The sequence below is a fragment of the Ambystoma mexicanum genome, chromosome 3q, assembly GCF_040938575.1.
Source record: "Ambystoma mexicanum isolate Mex_15411 chromosome 3q, UKY_AmexF1_1, whole genome shotgun sequence".
Taxonomy (NCBI): Eukaryota; Metazoa; Chordata; class Amphibia; order Caudata; family Ambystomatidae; genus Ambystoma; species Ambystoma mexicanum.
In genome coordinates this window covers 1,145,419,031-1,145,440,293 of record NC_090926.1, presented here as the reverse complement: position 1 = coordinate 1,145,440,293, position 21,263 = coordinate 1,145,419,031, and the positions used below count along the sequence as shown (strand labels likewise).

General features: G+C 45.7%; 1 protein-coding gene across 4 annotated transcripts in view; it reads left to right on the top strand.

The window, feature by feature from the left end:
- Positions 1 to 21,263, top strand: part of LOC138447689 (serine/threonine-protein kinase N1-like) — a 1,645,716-nt gene that overhangs the window by 1,122,269 nt on the left and 502,184 nt on the right. For all 4 annotated transcript variants that reach the window (XM_069603962.1, XM_069603960.1, XM_069603961.1 and 1 more), the window contains one exon: positions 1,510 to 1,585. In XM_069603962.1, the coding sequence (XP_069460063.1) occupies positions 1,510 to 1,585 (76 nt within the window). The remainder of the gene's footprint in view (positions 1 to 1,509; positions 1,586 to 21,263) is intronic.

The following is a 21,263-nucleotide window of genomic DNA, read 5'->3' as shown; positions in this document are numbered from 1 at the left end:
GTATAGTGCCTTGAGCTGGTTTTCTTCATGCCTAATGGACCATACATCATCTGTACCACCTCTTCCCTTTCACTGCAAAGCCATGCCTGTTGGTGTGTGGAGTTCTGCAAGGTTTATTTGTATTCCCAGTGCTCTTTTTTGATGTACAACCTTAGAATTATTTGAGGGTTAGTTTGACTTATTTTTTACCAATTACTCACTATGCCGATGATGGCTAGCACTTTCAGTTTGGATGGAGAGAGGAGTTCCAATCGTCTGAGTTAAAGCACGCATGTTGGAAATTACTAACTGAATAAGCAGGAGCACTCACTGCTTGAATGAAGATAAAATAAAAATCATTGTATTTGGAGGTCCTTCACAAGGGGTGTACAGTTTTGGCCTAATGAGTTGGGGCAACATCCTCACTCCCCCAAACCCCCACGTCCAGTGTGAAAATCTGTAATTTAAATTTAACATGATTTCTTCGATCTCTCAAATCACTGAAATACCTGTGGCTTGTTACTTTGAGTTGAAACTCTTGTGTCGAATCATTCCTTTTGTCGAATAGCTTTGGTTAGAATCACTGCAGCATCAACAGTAATTAAGTGTAGATTGGATTGTGCTAATTTCCTCTACCTGGAGTTTCCAGAATATCTTACAATGTGCCTTCAGGTCAAACAGAAATGTTCAGCTCGTCTCATGTCTAATCTACATTGAGAACAATATGAATGTTTCTGGCCAGAGAGCACTGGCTTCCTGAAGCAACTGTTAGTCTCAAAAGCATTTATGTATTGCATACAAGTTTTTGAATAAGAACGGCCCTTCTTGATTTCGCTGAGATTTAGGGTATATACCTAGTGATGAACCTTGCGTAATGCTTGTAATTCATAAATTCAGACCGGCCCTTAAGGGAAGTTGGGCTTTCTCGATGATTAATGCACAAATATGGAGTGCTTTGCCTTCCTCTCTGAAGACATGTACTTTCATTAAAATGGGTTGTCATTAACTTAACATCTGTTCAAAGTAGACTTGAGACTAGATGTGTAGTCTGTTTTCCTTCTGAAATCCTCCAATTAAAAGTTGGCATCAAAGGTAACTGTGGTTCTAATGAATTGCAGAAGAACTCAGAACCATCCCATTCCACTAAGAACACTTCAATTAGTCATTCAGTATATCATAATGGAAGTTAAAAAACCTTTTTCCCATGATGACATCTATATAGTACCAGAACCAATCTCTGACATGCCCTTAATGGATCAAAAACACAGAAAGAAACGGAAACCACTGGTGGCACCAGCACACTTTACAACAAAAAAAAAATAACATTAAACATACCATACCATAGAGTAGATTTGCAGTGCCAAAAATGGAGTCTTGTCTGTTTCTGGTGCTGGTTCCTTTTTAGATGGTCTACAATTATTTTGCTGAAAGAGGCGAATGAGGCGCAGGAGAAGTTTCATTTTTCCTTGTATGTACTTAAATGTTCTAATCCTATTCAATTTTCTAATTTCATGTCTGCCTTCATTTCAGGTTAAGTTTTTTAATCCAATCATAGAAAGAATTCCAAAGCTTCGACGGCAAAAAAAGATCTTCTCCAAACAGCAAGGTACCCATTCATGTTTACTAAATGTGACAGCAATTTCTCTTTTTGCTATGGGTTCATCTCAGATGGTGTTTATAATGTATGTTGTCAAAGGTGGCTTTAAGAACACCCCAACTCTCAAAGACAATTAAGTGTTTCCATTGATTTTGTGGATTAGAGACTTTCTAAGGGCTGTTCCTCTCTCTGGTCTATAGATTAGCGTTCCCTCCCTAACCCAGGACTAAAGGTATACTGCCTTATCTACCCGGCAGTATAGATGCAGAATAGAGGTATAGAGGCAGAATCATGCTGTTCCCATCTTCATCTTTTATCCAGGCTTGCAACATTATGTGGTGTTAGTGACTTCTGCATTTGTATTCGCTCTCCCCTCTTGCTTCTACACTCTTTTTGACTGCTTACTCTCTATTCTCTCCGCCCCCTTTATCCTTTTTCAAATCTCCTCCCCTACTCCCTTTACTTTCTTCTATGCACTTACTCTATCAGAATTGTCCCTGGACCTAGTACGATAGCAACCTCGTCTGTCTCTTCCCCCACCCCCTCCCTTACTTGTTTTTTTCCTCCCCCACTCCTCCAGCACTATATGAAATGTCATCAGGCCTAGTACGATAGTCGCTTGTTTTATTCCTCCCCTCCCTTTCTGCAACCCTCTCCTTTTGTTTTCTCCCTCTCTACCAGAAATGTTAGGCCTAGGACGGTAGTTGCCTGTCTGTTACCATTTCCTTCCCACTCTCCCCCTCCTTTCCTTATCTATGCCTTAGCTCTTCAAGTCAAGTACGATAGTTATTTTCACATCATTACTGCTCATGGCCTGCAAGAATGTCATTGTATTTTCCTTTGTTTCCTCCCTTGCCTTGAAGCGCTTTGAAACACATTGTGTATAGGCCCTATATAAATAAACATATCATATCATACCCAAGTCTCCATCAGGGACCAATATAGCTGTGCTCAGCTATAAAGTCATCAAGATGACTTAGGTTATAGATTTTCTGTATTTCAGACACTCTGGGCCCGTCTTGATCTTACTCCGAGATGCCTGACTATACCTCCTCTTAGGTCTAGATGTCAGTCACCCTTATCTCCTCTTACTCTCCTTCCTCCTACTCCACCCATCATTTCTCTCCCTCTCTCTGATGCTTACTCTTCTGGCCCTCTAATGTTCCTCTAGTGACTTTAACAGCTAACTCTACTACTCTCTCCCCCCTCTACTAGTCTTTCTATCTCCACACTACTACTACTACTACTTCTTTCTCCAAACTATTTCTCTTCTCTCCACACTACTATCATCTCTCTGCACTTCTTCTCCCCTATCTCCACACTACTACTACTCCCCATCTACATACTTCTACTCCGCCATCTTTAAACCACTACGCCCCTCTCCACACCATTACTATACTCCTCGCCGCTCAACTACTACTACCCTCTCCACATTCCTACTACAGGTACGCTGTCTCCCTCAATTACGCTCCTTTCACTTCCCCAGTCTGCTTTCTTTCACTCTACTCCCCTTACTAGTCGCACTCTCACACCTTTCACACACACACCAGTCTCACTCCCTCCCACCAACCAATACCTCAACTTGCACACATCTTTTAACAATTCTCCTCTCCCCTGCTCCGTTCTTCCTCTATCTGGCCTTTTGGTGGTCTTGCTCTTTCCTTGCGGTCATCTGAGCAAGCCACACCTTCCAGCTTCCTCGCCTCTCTTTTATCCTCCTACATCCCCCTCCATTGGTTAGCTTCCTCTGCTGCTTTCCCTCAGACTGCCCTTTTCCCTGTGGATGTATTACAATTGTGCAAACATTGAAAAAGGTCTTAAATCCACCCCTTGTTCATCTGCGGGACTGCCTTTTTCCAACAATAGCGGCACGTAACAGTTAATGTTCCATGTTGTGTGAGGGTCTCTTGCCAGTTTACGGATGCCGGCTTGGTCAGGGTGCTGCTCCGTTGTCCAGGTACACCCCAGGCTGAGACGGATCCCAAACCCCACACTGACGGGGACAGATCTTTGGCCCTGTCATGGTGTGCAAGCTCCTGAAATCACTGACATGTCTTCCATTTATTCTCTGCCAATTTTATTTGTATCATCCTCGCCCTTCTTGCTACCTGGTTTGGAATACATGCACCGTAAAAAGACAAAATAATCTAAACGGGAGCCGTTCAGGAATTTCACTAGCTACCAAACAGATACTAAACAGTTGTGAAACACTATAGGGTAATTCGGGCTCACTTGCATCTTCCCAGAGGTTTTGAGGGCTTCGGCCAACTACCTTTGTGCAGATGTGTAGTCTTGTTTTCCTCCGGAAATCCTCGAATTAAAAGTTGGCATCAAAGGTAACTGTGGTTGTAAGTTATTGCTGAAGAACTTGGAACCATCCTATTCTACTAAGAACACTTCGATTAGTCATTCAGAATATCATTAGGGAAGTTAAAACATCTTTTTTCCCATGATGTTATCTATATAGTACCAGCACCAATCTCTGACATGCCCTAATAGATCTAAAACACAGAAAGAAATGGAAAAAAGAGAGGAGATAAAATTCAGTTCTCAACTTGTTCTAAGATGCACCAGTTAGTCTTCTAACACCTTTGAATGGTTACCTATCAAAGCGGTCCAATCTCATTTCTCTTGCAAGCACTCCGATTGCAGTCACATATCAGACATTGAAGAAGATCTGTATATTTATACTTAAGACTATTTTATTGTTACTCTGAAAACAATAACAGATGAGGTTATGGAATCATATAAATTGTTCTTATTGCAGCATAGGTGACATTTTCCAGTGTGCAGAAACTTTAGAGAGAATGATATAACTTGTGTAGGGAAACCCATATGCCAGTGCTTTGGCCATTGAAAAAGCGCATTGAGGCCACACAAGTGGGGAAAGAGCCAAATTACCAAATACAATACAATGTCCCCACCATCTCCACACTCATTCCATGCCGGCATTTACTGCCACGTCACATAAGGACATGGGCAACATTTGTCATTGATCCTTTAAGAGCTGTGTGGTAAGTTAGAATCACGAAACCGATGAGGTGGCCTTTTGTGTCAAAAGGTTCTTTATTAGAACGCCAAAAACCTATGCTCTCTCTAGGTTTCTTGCCCTATTTCTAAAGGAAAGTAGGGAGTCTAAAGGAGTGCTTGACAGGATGTCCTACAAAGTAAATAAAGTCCACCGTCCAGAAAACCTGTTCTAACCTGATCACTGTCCCTAACTAGAAACAAGTAGAAAAAGGGCCTCAGCCCAAAAGGAAAGACGGTTGGCTAGTTTCCAGCCCCAGCTTCATGTTTATCAAAACAAAGGGGCTCCTGCTACGTGGCACAGTTCAAATCGGAAGAACAAATGTCTCTTCAAGCTTCCCCTCCCTGGAATTGTGTATCAGTCTTAGATCGAAACAAAGGGGCTCCTTTCCAGGCATCACAGTTCAAAACAGAATATCAAATGTCTTTCTCAAGCACTTTGTCTGTCTGTTTTTTTCTATCTTTGGGATCCCCCTGGTTCCTTAGTCCACACCAGCTATTCTTGTTTTTCCCACCAATGAACTTCGTGATAATCTCTCCTGTGAGTTATCTCCTGGGTTTTACCCCTCCCTAAGGCCTCAGGTCTCACAACCAATGAGGTATTTGGTGTCCCTCAGCCCACCTTTGGGCCTGATAGCTCTCTCGCTGCCTAGTGGGTTCTAGTCTCTCACCCCACCTTGGGGCCTGACTGGACCTTTCGGCTCTCCTCCCTTTTCTCTGGGGCGACCCCGTATATCCTGTCTCTGTGCGGTACTCCACTGGTCTGGGCTTCCAGTTGGCTGAACCAGCTTTTCTCCTCGATGTGTTTCCCGGTGTTCAGCGTCTTGCGGAGCTGGCGCTTCCTTACCGCTCTCTTCCAGCAGAGCTTCTACATCTGATCCTCGTTATGCCGCTCGCACCATTGAAGCGTTCACTGCTTGGGGTGATCGTGAGCTGAGATTCTCTGGTCGGCGTCTTGGCAGCGTTGCTAATCATTCTGCAGACTTCACTGCGCTTCAAACTTCCCTGCCGGGCATGCCCTGGCTTCTCCTTGCCATGCATCCCAGGAGGAGGTCTCTTGGCGTCTGCAGCTCTGCTGGCTCCTCTCTCCATGTAGCAATACTAAATTAGTCTTTCTTTTACACAATCAGTGGCTGAGGGTTTATGCTCCGTTCTCTCTTCTGAGATGTGGACAGTGCCTGAAAAGGGTCAGAATCCAAGGCCATTGGTGTAGGTACTGGTAAATCATATAGTTTAACAATCATAAAAACAACAAATCTATAAGTTTCCTAAGGCAACAGAGGATAACACATATCCCTGTTTCGGGATTACCTCCCCTAGGTGGGGTTGAAGGGGTCTACCTCGGTGGAATCCCGTTTGCTCCGTCCCAGAGGGGTTCTTAAGCACAGCAGTCTCACCTCCCTAGTCCCAAAGGTGGTGGCTCCACCTTGGGGGGAGGGGATGAATTCCCTGGATTTGTCACAGTTGTCATTCAGATTTTGTAGTGCGAGCTACTGAAATCAACTATGTTGCAGGGGTTAATCATCTCTTATCTAACCCCATTGCCAAATTACATAAATCTGTTTCTCAGTAAAGAGCCATATAAGTGCACACAGCAGAGTCATCCAGGAGCTCTCAAAAAATGGTACATGTGCCATTTTCTGCTTCTACAAGGCTGTAAATATCTATGAAATGAAGACTCCACATGTGAATAGGTCTGTTTATTTTCTAAAGATATTTATTTGTATGCTCTTTTTAATGGCTTTTAGGGTGAGAGCCACCTTTTCTTGTTCTTGTTTACATGCAGAATTAGAATGTTGGTATTGTATAAAAGTAATTTGTGATGTTGCATAAAAAAGGGTAGGGTGCCACTTTATTTTCTGTTTAGCACACTGTTATTTTTGGGATCCATTTCTTGGAAATGTATATTCATGATACTGCTTGGAAATTGCACTTTTAACACACTACCAGTTATGTCTATACATTAATTGGGAGGTTTTAGGCAGTCTTATATGCAATAAGTGGTCTGATTTATCATTAAAGACTTGTTGCCTGTTTTACTAATGGGCATATATGCATATTTCTATTTAGCCTTATATTTTGTTGTCACTTTTTGGTAAATATCATGTAATGGCGAAATTGTCTAACCTCGTTCTTAATCCCACTCTTATTGGCTCACTGATTTTGTTAGCAAACCTCCTCCAATTTTTCAGTACTATGCGGATGACACCCAACTCATTTTCAGGCTCCCTCCTGCCACCTCTTCTTCTTCTTCTCTCATCTCGGACTGTCTGTCCGCCATCTAGGAGTGGTGTGCCGCCAATGATCTCTGCCTTAATGCCAGTAAGTCCGAGATTCTCCTCATCAGCACACCTGCTCCCTCCTTTCCTGTCACTCTCTGGCCGGCCTCTCTTGGCCCTCTTCCTGCTCCCACCTGTGAGGCTAAAAACTCTGGGGTCATCTTCGACTCCACACTTTCCTTCTCTCCTCACATTGCTGACACCTCTTAGAAGTCGCACTACCAGCTGCACCTCCTCTGAGATAATCTTCCTTTCCTCTCCTTCCCCCAGAAGCTCACTGTCTCCAGAGCTCTGGTTCTCTCTAGGCTGGATTACTGCAACAGCCTCTTTCTAAATCTGCCTGTGTCTACTTTCCGCCCCCTGCAACTCATCCAAAACAGGACTGCAAGACTTGTTCTTGGCCTCAAGCCCGATCATATCTCTCCAGGACTGAAATCTCTGCACTGGCTCCCAGTGGCGACGAGGATTAAGTTCAAAACCCTCTGCATAGTCCACAAGGCCTTCTGGGGCCTGGGATCTCAATACCTTCAACTCTCCCTTCCTGAGTATCTTCCTTCTCGAGCTCTTCGCTAATCCGCCTCTAACTCCCTCAGGGTCAGTCGCTTCTCCAAGCAGCGAGTTGGTGGTAGATCTTTCTTCTGGCGGGCCCTCCCTCGAACAGCCTCCCTGCCTCTCTGAAACTTGAGGAGAACCATTTCCGGTTCCGGAAGCACCTCAAGACCTTCCTCTTTGCTTCTGCTTTCTCTCCTCCTCTCCCCTGCTCATCTCCTGGCTGAATCTGAAACTACACCTATCTCGTGCCGAGGTACCCTCCCCTGCCAGTTGTATATCTGCATTGCCCCACTGGAAACCCATGCACGCCGGGACTGTTTCTGTATCCCTACAGCCCCTACTTTCACTTGTCACCGGCTGGCCGCACTTTATTTACTGTCTTTATTTATTTTTACTGTTATTCTATGTACTGCACTGCCCCCTCCTTTTTCCCATCGCGCTTTTCCCTCCCATCGCACCCCCCTGCACTTGCGTGATCTCAATGTCACCTGGCCTAGTAGGATTGTTCTGTCTTCCCTCTGTTTCCTCTCCCTTGCCTTGTCACGCCTTGAAACACTTGTGTATAGGCGCGTTATAAATGCCATATCATATCCTCCTGGGTAGGGGACAAAATGGCCATATATGGTAGCATGATTTGCAGGCGCTCAACCCAACTCCAGCCTTGTGAAGTAGGGACGGGCACTCCTCTTAGCCAGTGGGTGGGGGTTTATCATGGACTGTGGCATTTGAGAGGATTCCAATTTCTAGCCCCCCTGTTTCTGTGCAGTCAACAATTGTCTCACGCCATGGCTCTCGCATCAAATACTCGGCAGACTTTGTCTGTTTTAAAAATCCCAGAGAAATTCTGAAGGAAGCGTTTCAGAGAGAGAGACTTCCTTCAGCGCAATCCTTGTACCAGGAATATCAACAGACTGAGACACAAATTGAAAGCCACAACTCAGCAGGTAGCCATGTTACCGTTATACCACATTAGCGTGTAGTCAAAAAGCACTGCTATAAGTGAAATCACGTGGTAGCCAACAGCTGCACAACACCCTACTGAGCCAGCAAAGACTTGCCACCACTGATTCTCTGCACCTTAGACCACCAGTGATCATCTCAGGGGATTCAAACCCTGCCCATACCCAGCCTTACCTGTGAGGCCAGAGGAACAAAGCTCCATAACATGAACTTGAAAATTCGCCCTCCTGTGCCGTCATTGCAGTTCCGCATGGAGAAAGTACTTGTAACATTTCCTGTTTCTACCATGTACGGGGTCTCGGAAAACATGGCCAGATTGGCCTGCGAAAGAGGGAATTCAGGTAGGCGGGGGATAAAAGGGTACTATAGGAAGTAGATGTGGGTTGTTCGGGTGAGGTCAGAGGTAGAGGTTTTGGACCAAGGGGCGAGAAGGGGAGGAGCGGTGGATTTTGTGGTTGATTTTTTTTGGAGAAAGTGGGGTATTCGGTACCGAGTGAAAGTGGTACTGCAGTGTGAATGTGTGTTAGTGTGGCAAGTGTTAGATATTGTAAGGAGTAAATGTGTAGTGAGTGGTACTAAGTGAAAAGAGTGTTGGAGTAGTAACAGGGTGGAGCAGTGAGTAGCAGGGTGGAAGAGGAAGTAGTGGTAGGTGAGAGTAAATACTAAGATCTAAGGCAGAGGTGGGAACCAGGAGGAGTGAGAAAGATTTGAGATACGTAAGAGTAGTGAGAAGGAGTAAATAGAGGTGCGAAGACAAAAGAGGAAAGCTGATAGGAAAGCTTGAGGGTATTTGCACGACACTATTCCATATCGCTATAGGAAAGTAACTGGTTAGACTAGGGAAAGTTTGGAATTCCTGGAGGGAGGAAACATAGGGCCAATTGCCTTAAGGCCTTAGCTTAGCATGCTGAGGGTGAAACAATCAGTATATACTAACCATGGGCTAATGACATCTGAGTTAGGTCAGCGGTGCTTGGAGATGAGAGAAAGATGCCCTATGATTCTTCTATAAAAACCCTTCAACCGCCTCTGAGTATTGGAGTGATTCTTGTGCCATGTGTGAAACCAAGGAGAGAGGCCTTTGTGTGCTTGAGACTGGTTTGGGCTAGACGCACCAATGCACATCCAATCCACAATTGGATAGTGTTGGGAAAGATTTTCTTTTTAATGGTTTCCCTTCATTGACCTAAATGGAATCCGCCCAACGTTTTGCTTTGTCTGGAAAACTGTGCTGACTGTTGGAGGTAGGTAAAGTATTTTTGCTTTACTTGCCTTGCTCAGCTCCCCTACTTTTGGGGGTACTTTTATGCACTTCTGGTAACCAGTGCAAGGGTGCCCTATCACCTTGGTGAGATTCCTGTGTTTTACTGTAGCACACAATAGATCAGGTATTTGCTGCAGGGTTGCTATTGTTATGGCATGGAATTCCAGCGGTACTCAGTCACCCAAGGGACACTTCCACAAACAGGACACATCCCCCAAAGGATATCCCCACACACAGGAGATAAACATGCACATGGGACACTGACCACATGGAGCAATTTGGTGAGTGAGTGGAGGAGAGCAGACCAGAGCCCAACACTGCACATAAAGGAAAGCAGCACGCTGCCGGAGCGAGATACAGCAAGATTACATCCTCACGCGAGATCTTGAAGTCTTTCTGGCCATTTTGGATTCTGGGCTATATAAGGCCTGCCCGATCACCCACACATGCTCGGCGTTAACATGCATGCAATGAAGTAATCACATGAATACAACATGAATACAACATGAATACAATGAAGTAATCACAGTTTCCACGGTGGTGACCTCTCATGTGACCAGGGGACGGCGGCCGGTACCTGAGCCTGACCCTGGAGGCGGATGTATGAGGGAGGATCACATGGGAAGCGATAACTCGTGGATGGATGTCATGACTTAATTGGATGAAACGCAGTATCTTCCACTTTTCCATGAGGAAGACCCTCTAATACCCAAGACCTTAATAGCCTATTGTCGGCTACTTATTCCCCCTTGTAGAGGGTGTAAAGAAACCTCTTCATAGTTTTCTGGTCAAACCCCCACCTATGACTTAAACACACAAAGCTCTTTTTGCTTCTGAGGTACTTTTATGTAAAATCACCAAGAATAACTATTTAAACGCCATGTCTCCAATTACACCCATGAAATCCAACTCCCAGAATCACCCAAGTACTGAGACGAGGAGGATGAAGGAGTTTGTACAAGGTATCAAGAACTTGAAGCACAACATGCAGTCTAGTTGTTTTTACAGAATTACCTGTGCACAGGACATTTACAGATGGCAACCACACTACTGATTGTGGCAGTGCAGAAGACCACGTTGGTTCCTATGCAGAGTCTCGTGAACGCGAAAGGCATGTACCTGTGTGGCGAAGCAGGAGTCTGACGAGACGGATGGAGAAACACAGTGCGCAAGCAGGAAGTGCTGTGGAGACGCTGGGAACCATGAGAGAGTTCCTGGGCGATCGGCTGCTTGATGAGGCATCATTCTCCATTCTGGGACCTGAAGGGAAGCAGGCGTGTGACCATGGAGCCGCAAAGGAAGACTGAAGTATGTCTGCACACTCTAGAATGGGAAGTGGGTGAAAGAGCCAAGCTGAAGAAGCACAAAGCGGTCCGGAGACGCTGGAGAGAACCGGTGAATCATCCCAAAGCCAGTGGGGACCCTGTGGTGGTGTGGCGACAGCGCCAACGACAATTTGAATGTTACACCATTGATAAAACTACAAGAAGATTGTTTGAATGCAGAAAAGGCAAGGTATCAACCCCAATAAGCTACAAACATTACCGCAGACATATATACTGAGCCAAGAGCAATATATGCAGTGTTGGTGGTATAAAGTCCTGGCATTTGAAACAAACACATGACAAAGACCTGGCAGGGGAGTATACCAGGCGAGTTGCAAAGCTATCAGAAATACTTAGCAATATGCCCCTCGCCGCCGGGGCATTACGGAGTCAGGTAATGCCTCGGGGCCCATAGTTATAGGGTTGAGCGAAGCCCTATATTGTTCGATAGAACCCCAATAGGCCTACAAAGGCAATTAGGAGCTCTAAATCAATTTGCTGTTCAGAACAAATTAACCATCAATATAGCCAAATCAAGTATTATAAAGTTGCAAACGAGTACTCTTTCAAGAAAATGACCAAAGCATTCAAATGGCGCATCGATAAAGAAATAGTAGAAATAACCAGCGAATATAAATACATGGGGATCAATGTAAACAATCACAAAACAGACCTTCAATACAAAATAATGGTCAAGGCAAAGATAGTCATTAATCCCACAGGCAAAAAAGATACACCAGAAATATGGGTCCTACTCATATATTCTGCTCATAAAATTCTACAAGGAAAAAGCTGTTGCAACAGTTACATATGGAGCACACACCAAAGCCCCTGAAAAACACCCAAAATGGGATCTCATCGAAGGGCGTTTCTGGAAAGCAATTCTACCAATACTGCCAAACTTTCCAATACAAATAATCCACATTGAGCTGGGCCCTATACCAATGGAAGCAACAATAATATGGTATGCCATATCACTATATACTAAATGCATCAATAAAGAAAAAAAACAAGACACAATGCTGCCTGCTATAGCGAGACTGCTGGGAAAAAAGCAGATAACATTATTATCAACATGGGATCAATATTGCCTCACCAATAGGCATGAAGCTGATATTGACCCACTGCTGTTAAAGACAAACCCCACTAGAGCAAAAGAAAAGTGCTGGCAAACAGCTTGGAATTCAATTTGGGAGGAATGTAGAATCTATAAGGCCTCGCCATGGAAAATTTCTACCCAAAGAAAATGAACACAGTACACATACACACTTAAAGAAATTCCCAAACAAAGAATGTCCTACAAAAATAATGCGTCTGAGATTCAATTTATGGCCGACGAATGCTGTGTTATCAATAAGATTTTTAGGGGGCGAAAAGAAGAACACATCGATTTTGCGAGCTACCTGACAAAGTCGAAACCCTCCAGCATCTTATAACAGAATGCACAAAACTAAGCACCCTTCGCCATGAGTACTTTTATAAACTCTTCAACCAATATCGTTTTATAGACCACCAACAGCTGTGGGTGTTTTAATGCAGTAAAAATATCAATAAACTTGGGAACAATAAGATACTTAGCTAAATTGAAAATCAAACCTTTTTCCAACTCGACGATTACCGAACCCAGAGTATCTAAAGGAGAGCGATGGAAATTATAGTGCTTGCGTTTCACAGCTCACCCATAAACAAAGACTGATGGAGAAGAGAGACAATCTAGTATATACTCCTGAGATCATGTTCAGTGGTACTTAGAATGGACCTAGTGCATAATGACATAATTGTCTGTCGAAATCCTCTTTCCTAGTTATTTTCCTTTGATGAATTTTTCTCTACACGAAATTCTTCCTCTACATATTATCTCCTTGTATTTCCTTTTCTCCTCTCCTTTCCCTTCCTTTGAAAATATAATTATAAAACCAAAATGTACAGAATAATTAATTTTACTATTTTGTAAAGTTGCATGCCAACTAAAAAGAAATGTTTTATAAAAAAAATAATCTTCCTATCACTGATTTCCCTAAACACACATACTTCTGTCCACTTAGACAAAACATCCATCAACAGCACTGCATAGCTCCCCTGAGCTCCCCTGAATGCCAAAGGCACTAAAATATCAGTGCCACCACATCCCTTACAACATCAGGAACTGGTGGCACTTTCATCGAAGGCATCCTATTGATCAACACTGCATCACACTCACTACATTCCCGACACTCACTCAACATCCTCTCAATATCCTCATCCATCCCATGCCACCAGGATTCTTGCATTATCAATACTTTGGGCTTACCCAACCCTCAAATACCCCTCATGGCCAATTTCCACCGTCTTCTCCTTAATGCCTTCCTGGCACTACCACCCTAAGTCTAACCTCTAACCAGAAATTCCCCTTCTATACACGGTTTACTCCTCACCCTATGATATCCCTTACATTCTGCCAAAATCTCCCACTTGGCCACCCACCACACACAAATTCAACACATTTCCCATGAATCTCATGAATTCCCATGAAGCTTTCTCGCCATGCCTCCTTCTGCATCATCACTACATTTACAAATACCTCCGCTTTACTTCTCCATGCACGCCCTCCTGCTCTTCTTCACTGCTGTTTTTACTCCTGCACATTCCTTGACAAAGCACCCACCACCACATTTATCTTTCCATTAATGTGTTCAATCGTAAAGTTCAATCCCTGCATCCCTGTTATTCACCGAACAATCTTTCTGGACACTCCATTCAAACCCCCTAAAAACCTTGACAAGAAGCTTTGAAACTCACATTTGTGGGCGACCTTCCCCAGACAAATTACTTGAGCTAATCAGTTCCCCACACACAAGCCGAATACCTCTTCTCCACATCCCTCAATGCTAATGATGCAAAAGCCACAGTGTTAATTTCAGTCCCATTTGGTTGCATCAAAACACACCCAACACCTGAATGGATTGTCCTCCCATGTATTCCTCATATTTGATATATTCGTAAGTCTGCTTGCAGCTTTGGAAACCTTTTTCCATAGTAGCGGACTCCATCCTGTACTCAGCCGTGACTTCGACACAGGTATAAGTAGTTCAGGCAGAGCCTGTCGCTTCTGTTACATTTTTCTGCATGCTTGGCACACTTCCGAGGGTGCATCGCATCAGCATTTTAAATTTATTTGTTCTCACTGCGTTTTTTGGTATCTCAAAGGTTTTTGACGATCTCTACATCGACAACTGGTTTTAAAAGATGTTCCGATTGTAGAGCTAAAATGTCAATTATGGACCCACATGGGATCTGCCTTTGGTATCTGGGAGTTGACCACAAAACCGATTGCGGTTCCTGTCAGTCAATGACTGTGAAGGCATTAAGGGACAGGAAGGGTAAGCTCGATGCAGGTAGGCCCCTTTCTAAATGTCCTTCAACAACCCCTTCCAAACGGAGGTCGTCGGGTGAATCCATTGAGATTCCCCCTGTGAAGAAGCACTCAAAACGTTTGAAGCTCTCGAGATCTAGATCTTGTCACGCGTCTTTGTCATGCTCGCATTAAAAAACATTGAAGAAAGGTTGCCAACGCACGTGATAGTCTTCCACAGACTCCTCACCTGACAGCAGGTAAGCTTTCCCTGCAAGCCGGCATCTGGAGCTGACTGGGAGAATTTTCGTCTCCAGTTGCTGGAGGTGTTAAGGAAGGTGGCTCCACAACTCGCACGCTTAAGAGCCCATGCAGTAAGTTTAATCGACTTTCGTCGAAGGAGACTTTGTCTCCTCAGAGTGAAGACAAAACCTTTCTCCTCGACTCCTTTGAAGGCGCGGGCACCTGGTCCGTCGAAGCCAGTGTTGCCCTTGAAGCCATCAATGCCTTCAAAGGATTCTTAGAAGTCTTTCAAGCCTTTGCCAAGGCCAGACTTCTTCAGGACCATTGGGGGTTGATTTTTGAGGTTAGAGGACGGATGAGAGAGATGTGCCTTTTCACTTGGAGTTCAGCACTCCTAATGTGTCTGAAGAATTAATTGCGGAAGAATCCAGAGTTCAAAATCTTGTGGACACTAAGAGATGCTAGTGGCTTGGACACCTAGCCAGAAATAGATTTTGCTACTCGAGGGAGCCTGTGTTGCCTTTTCACACAGCTTTAAGAACCAGGGTATTAATTGAAATCGGATACTACACCGGCTGTTAACAAAGATCTGACAAGGAAATAGACATGCCACAATTGATCCAAGTTCCTCCAAGGTGGCAGCCTACCCAACTTTTCCTCCAGATATGGATAAGAGGTTTGACACCTTGGGGAAGAGTGTGCTCTCTGCAGACAGTATGGCATTGAAGGCCATTAATGCAACTTGCGCTCTTGCTAAGAAAACACGCACCTTGTGGATGTAGCGACTTTGGCAGCAGTGCTCTTTAAACCTTGTTCAAGATGGCAAAGATGCCATGTGCCAGTCTCTTCAATCTGGATTAGATTCCTTGGACTGCATAAGCAGAGCAATGGCAGCATGTACTGTTGCTATGACATTTACATGGCAGAGAAAGGCAGGTTTGCACCTGATGTACAGTTGCGGCCATTGGACATGCAATCTGTTGGCTCACAGCTCTTTGGCTCCAAGGCTGACGAGAGCTTGGAGAAATTACAAGCATCCAAGGTGGCAGCTAAGTATTTGGGAGCAGCGATATGCCAGCCTCAACAATTGCTGGAGTCTTCACATAATTGGAGAGGTCAGGCTTTTTGTTTTTATTCCTCAATTATAAGGGGAAGACGCCAGTTAACACAGAGGTCAGAGATAAGGATCTCATTGTTCACGAAGACAAGGAGGTAAGGCGCCTCCTCTCTGCCTCTACATTTTTGCCCTCTGCCTCAGCAACCCCCACGAAAACCCCTTTGAGTCCTTGTTTCACGGGACTGTGGTGGAGGGCAGGCTTATTTGTCATTCGGAGCTGGCGAGGTATAACCACCAAAGCTTGGGTACTGCAGACAGTAGCTCACGGCTACTGCCTCGCTTTCCTAAAAAGACCCCCGGAGTATCCTGCAGGAAGCTAATCCTTGAAAGATCTGGATCCGTTCCTCCTACAGGAGATTATCACCCTCTTTCAGAAAGGTGTGATGATTTAATGCCTGTAGCAGAGATGAATCAAGGTTGGTACCCTCCATATTTTCTAATCCTCAAAAAGGATCGAGGACTCAGACTCATCTGAGATGCTTGAACAAGTTCCTAAGGAAGGACCTGTTCGAGATGGTTACTCTTTCGCAGATCCTTTAGGCCCTTTGATTTCAGTATTGGTTGCTTACTATCATGTGCCAAGCTGATGGTGGTGTTGGCAGCAAGCCAAAGGAGGGGAGGGATTCACAACTGCCCCTACTTGGACTATTGGTTGACAAGGGCGTGCTCTCCCGAGCAGGCTCAAGATCGTCTCATCTACACTTGGCACTTCCTTCACAAGCTTGCTACTCTACAAATTTCAAGTAGGCCCGTGTGATATGTTCTCAAAAGCTTCAAGTTATTGGAGCGGTCCTGGACTTGTCCTCGAGAAAAGCTTTGCCCCTGGAGTTGATTGCTCAACATCTTATACAGATGGCCAAAAAGTATCAAAGAGCCCATTATTTTCTGGCCTGGGATTTCTTGAGGTTGTTCGGTCTCATGGCATCCAACATTTTCCTCATGTCAGAAGCCCATTTGAGAATTGGGTCCCTTCAATGGGCCCTCAGATCCCAGTTGTCACAGATCTATGGCAGAATGATGGGCCTTTCAGGTCCCGAACAAGGTCTCCAGTGGTGGGCCTGACGAGAGAGCGTGATGAAAGGAGAACCTTTTTGTCAACCATGGGCGTAGATTAGTTGTGACAGACGCCTCCCTCACAGGGTGAGCAGCTCACATGAACGACCTGGCGGTCGGCGGTCTCCAGGGACGTCATTTCACTGAAATGCCGGGGTAGCGGGAGTGACATCACACGAACCTTGGACTCTGATGATATCATAGGAAGCAATACCATTTGACCCCACATCGAAGAGATATCGCGGGAAACAATGGAACACGACCTTTCACCACTTGACAAAACAGGAAGTGGCATCACATAGCATTGTTCCTAAGTACACTACGAACAATATGGTTAAGATCTCACTATAATGTGATGTACATTTCATACAAAAATGTATTGCCATATGTATCATTAACATCAGTGTGTATAGGCCCATATTAACAAATTACTGTGAATGTCCATGACCAAATGATAATGTGTTATTGTATAGCACGTAATCGCTTTATATAGAAAAAATATACATACAATATCACCCAACCTGTGTTGGTACTCATTTGTCGACCTCAGAAGGATAAAAGGCTGAGTTGGTGTTTAAGAACAGACTACATCAGTGATTTGCACTCTGAAGTGTGCCTGAAATAAACCTTTAATGAATCTAGCAATTATTGCATAGAATTCCAGAAAGACACATTATTTGGTATTCATATTCTTTCTTATTTAGGTTCACTACTGAAAGTGTTAGACTTGTGGAAGCCCTGTTATTTTTTTTTTATTTTTTTTATGTTTATAATTATATTTTTAAGAGACCTGATCAAGAAAGTCAGCCACTCCAAAAGCAAAGGGCCACATGCTGCTGGCCACAGCCTGTGAGCTTGCATTGAACGTTTAAAAAAAAAATATATATTTTTTATTTTAGGGATAGCAAGGGGAAACCCCTAAATGACGTCCCTGGCGGTCTCCGTCGGAGTCCAAACTTCACATAAATCTTTTAGAGCTGAGAGCAATCAGACTAGCGCTGATGGCTTATCTGCCTTCTGTACGAGGAAAGACTTTCCTGATAATGACGGGCAACACAGTGGAAAGAATTTACATAATGTTTGTTGGTTAGACACTGATGAATTTTGGGAAAGGTTATCATCCGGTTCAGAGAAATTTGTGACTACTGAGATGGTCAGGACTTACATCTGGATGAATAATGAGAAATGCGGAACTTGAATGACTGTAATTGATCATGTGTAATTTGTCTTAAAATGTTTTTAATTGTGTTAAGTCAATGTTTTGGCTAATGCACAATAAATGAAAAATAAAAATGTGGCCATGTATTATCTCAACAAGAGAGGGAATGTAGGCTCACTTTGCTGAGAGGCAATGCAGCTCTGGTTTCAGGCACTACGCGAAGGAATCGGTCTGCAGTTCACATGACCATGTAGAAAACCCTGCGGTGAACGCTCCAAGCAGGCAGAGCACTGTCTTCCACAAGTGTGGAACCCCTCAAGTGGATCTGTCCACATCCAGTGACAACAGGAAATGCAACCTGTTCTGATCCAGGGATTTGCCTCAGAGGAGCTCTAGGGGATGTGTTGGTAGTGGACTGAGATTTTCCATTCCTGTACGCTGTGAGGGTGCGAAGGTAGGAAACGGACACAAGAGGTACGGTTGTTTGAGTTTTTCATTTCCCTTCTAAGTCCCCTGCATGCATTGTTTGTGATAACGGGTGCAGACATTATTTAGTTCTTAGTGTCTCCTCTTTGAAATGCCTATGAACTGAGCCTTTGTTTCAGAACTAATGGAACTGACACATCGAGAATGTTGCTCTTCCCTTGTCTGGTCACTTGATGTCTAGTATGAGTCATGTATCTGAAGTTTTGAGAAGGAGTAAGCGCAGAAACAGCATCTTCAGCATGAGAGACTGGCTATGGCTGAATATGTTAAGGAACGTTTTTATGGACAATACCTCAACTATTTGGAAAGGATCCTGAGGATCTGCCGGAGGTGACACTTAGAGTATTGACTGGAAACTCTGTTAAGTCAAATTGATTCTCTGTGGCTGTGGCAATGCAGTGCCCTATGAAGACCATGGAGAATGTGGTTACGGGGATGTATACACAGTCTCATTTGGAAGTTAAGGATTTTGTTAATGGCCAAATGGGCTTAATAACTTAGCAGTCCATTAAAGAGAAAGAAAGTTCTCCAGCATGGGGTCTGGCATGGATTCACGTGCTCATGAATATTCCCTGTCGTCAGCTTGGGAATCCTTGGTACAGAAAAAAATCAATATCAGTTTCGTTTCTGATCTGTCTTTCCTAGTAGTAACCAATCACCGATCTCTGGGTCATACTGCCCACAGCCAATGACTGCCCTCTCCCTAAGCCCCGCCTCCGGCAGCCATCCTCAGATTTTTACCGCACGTTCAAGTGTTGGGAGTCCTCGTGCTATAGCTCACGAGCTTTTGCTGCGTTTTCGTGCTTTTTCAAAGAGAATTTCTCATTTTTCGGTTAAATTGAGCCTCAAGCTCTACCGTCTTTACATCCGATCAACGGGGACCCGTTTCGGAAGTTTCTACGCCCCTCAAGGGTGAAGATTTCATCGAACAACGCTTTTGGAGGATTTCAGAAGTTTCTGAGGCCTACCCCGGACATGGGCCAGGAGAAAGGAGGACTGTGCGTTTTGCAGGAACATGTCGGAGCGGACCATTAGGGACAGCCATCTTCATCTCGCCAACTGGCTGGTGGGAAAGAGCCCGTCAGGTGAGAAGAAAAAGAAGAAATCCGAGCGGTCTTCTAAGTTCTGTGAGGGCGCCCCGGCAACGGGGGCCCAACAGAAGGCTAAGTACCGCGAGTATGCGGGCATCAGGAGCGCCGAACGGTCAGGCTCCTCGGCTGCCAGGCAGGGCGCATCCTCCCCAGCGCCATCGACCACGAGCCAACGCTCTGGCTCGGGTAAGAGGAAATCCGAGAACCCGGCCAAGCTTCTGGAGAGGCCCCGGTCAATCTCGAAGAATTCGGCTGATGGGGTGCGAGGCGGGGAGCCCTTCCCCAAGGTGAAGGCCACAAGCATGCAGTCAGTGACTAAGGCCTTGATTCACCCAGCCAAGGCCTCTATCGAGGAGGTCGCGGCAACCCTGGCGCAGCCTGCAGAGGTCACACCTGTGGTAGCGGCCTCGGGGCCCAGAGTCTCCCTGCCACCTCGGAGGGAGGCATCTTTCAAGCCCATCGAAAGAACCCCCACGAAGCCCCCGTCGGAGAAAGAGGGGGGGGCAGTGGCTGTTGTGGATTCAGACACAACCTCCGAGGAGGAACTTGTCGAAGTCCCTGAGAGCCACGACGCGAGCATGGAGGACCAGCCTGTCGAGAGGCATCCTGACGAGGGGGACGACAGAAGCGCCGACGGGACCCCAGACCAACCGTTGCGCCCGTCGCAGCCAGTGACGCATTTTAATGGCAATTCAATCCTTATGCTCTGAAATAAGGACTAGATTGCCTTTACCCCCGACGGAGGAGCCAGAGCCAGACCCGACCAAGGAGCCAGGGGCAGGCCCGTCGGGAAGTCCACCACCCAAGAGGAGAACACATCCTCCTACACCCTTCCAGCCCTCGAGGCCTGCTCAACCCTCCTCCCTGTCCATGGTCCGCAGTGTTGGCACGGACACGGCCACGACGGGCACGGACGACAAGGGTGGCGACGGCTGGGTGGACCTCCCGTCGCCCCCTCCCCTCCCCAGTCTTCCCCGCCCGATGAGATTGGATCCTTCCATGCGATTATCGCCAGGGCCTCCGAGCTTTTCCAGCTCTGCCCCGAAGAAAAGGAGAGATTCCTCTATCAACGTCGAGAGACCAAGAGGAAGACGGTCCTCGCGGTACCTCTACTGGATGACATCTGCAACGAGGGGCTCTCCCTCAAGAACCCGTCCATGACGCCTGCAAAAAGGGACCGATACGAAAAGAAGTACCGGGTCCCCGACGCGGCCCCTCTATGCCTTAGAGCACAGCCGACCCCGGATTCAGTCGTCTCGGCGGCAGCCAGGAAGAAGGCGCGGGGGCATCGACTTCACCGCCGGACGGCGAGGGAAAGAAGCTCGACGCGATGGGACGAGTCATCACGTCGGCGGCGACGACGATTAAGACAGCCAACGCCCTCGCTATCGTTGCCCGTTACGACAGGGAACTTTGGTATAAAATCGCTCCCTTGTTGGACTTCCTGCCGGACGACAAGAGGGCAGAAGCCCTGGAAATATTGCAAGAAGGCAAGATGCCGTCGGACCACGCCATAAAGGTTGTGACGGACATCGCTGACACCGGTTTCCGCTAGTTGGACAACAGTGTTTGCCTCAGACGACGCGGATGGCTTAAGGCGACGGATTTTCGCTAGGATGTACAAGCCAAAGTGTTGGACATGCCCTTCGACGGGAACAACCTGTTTGGGAAGACAGTCGATGAGTCCCTGCAAGCCATCAAAATGGACACGGAGACAGCCCGGGCCCTGGGAGTTCTCCAGCAACGACGGCCGTCCTTTCGGAACACCGGAGGCAAGCAAGGGGCCTCCAAAGGTTCCGG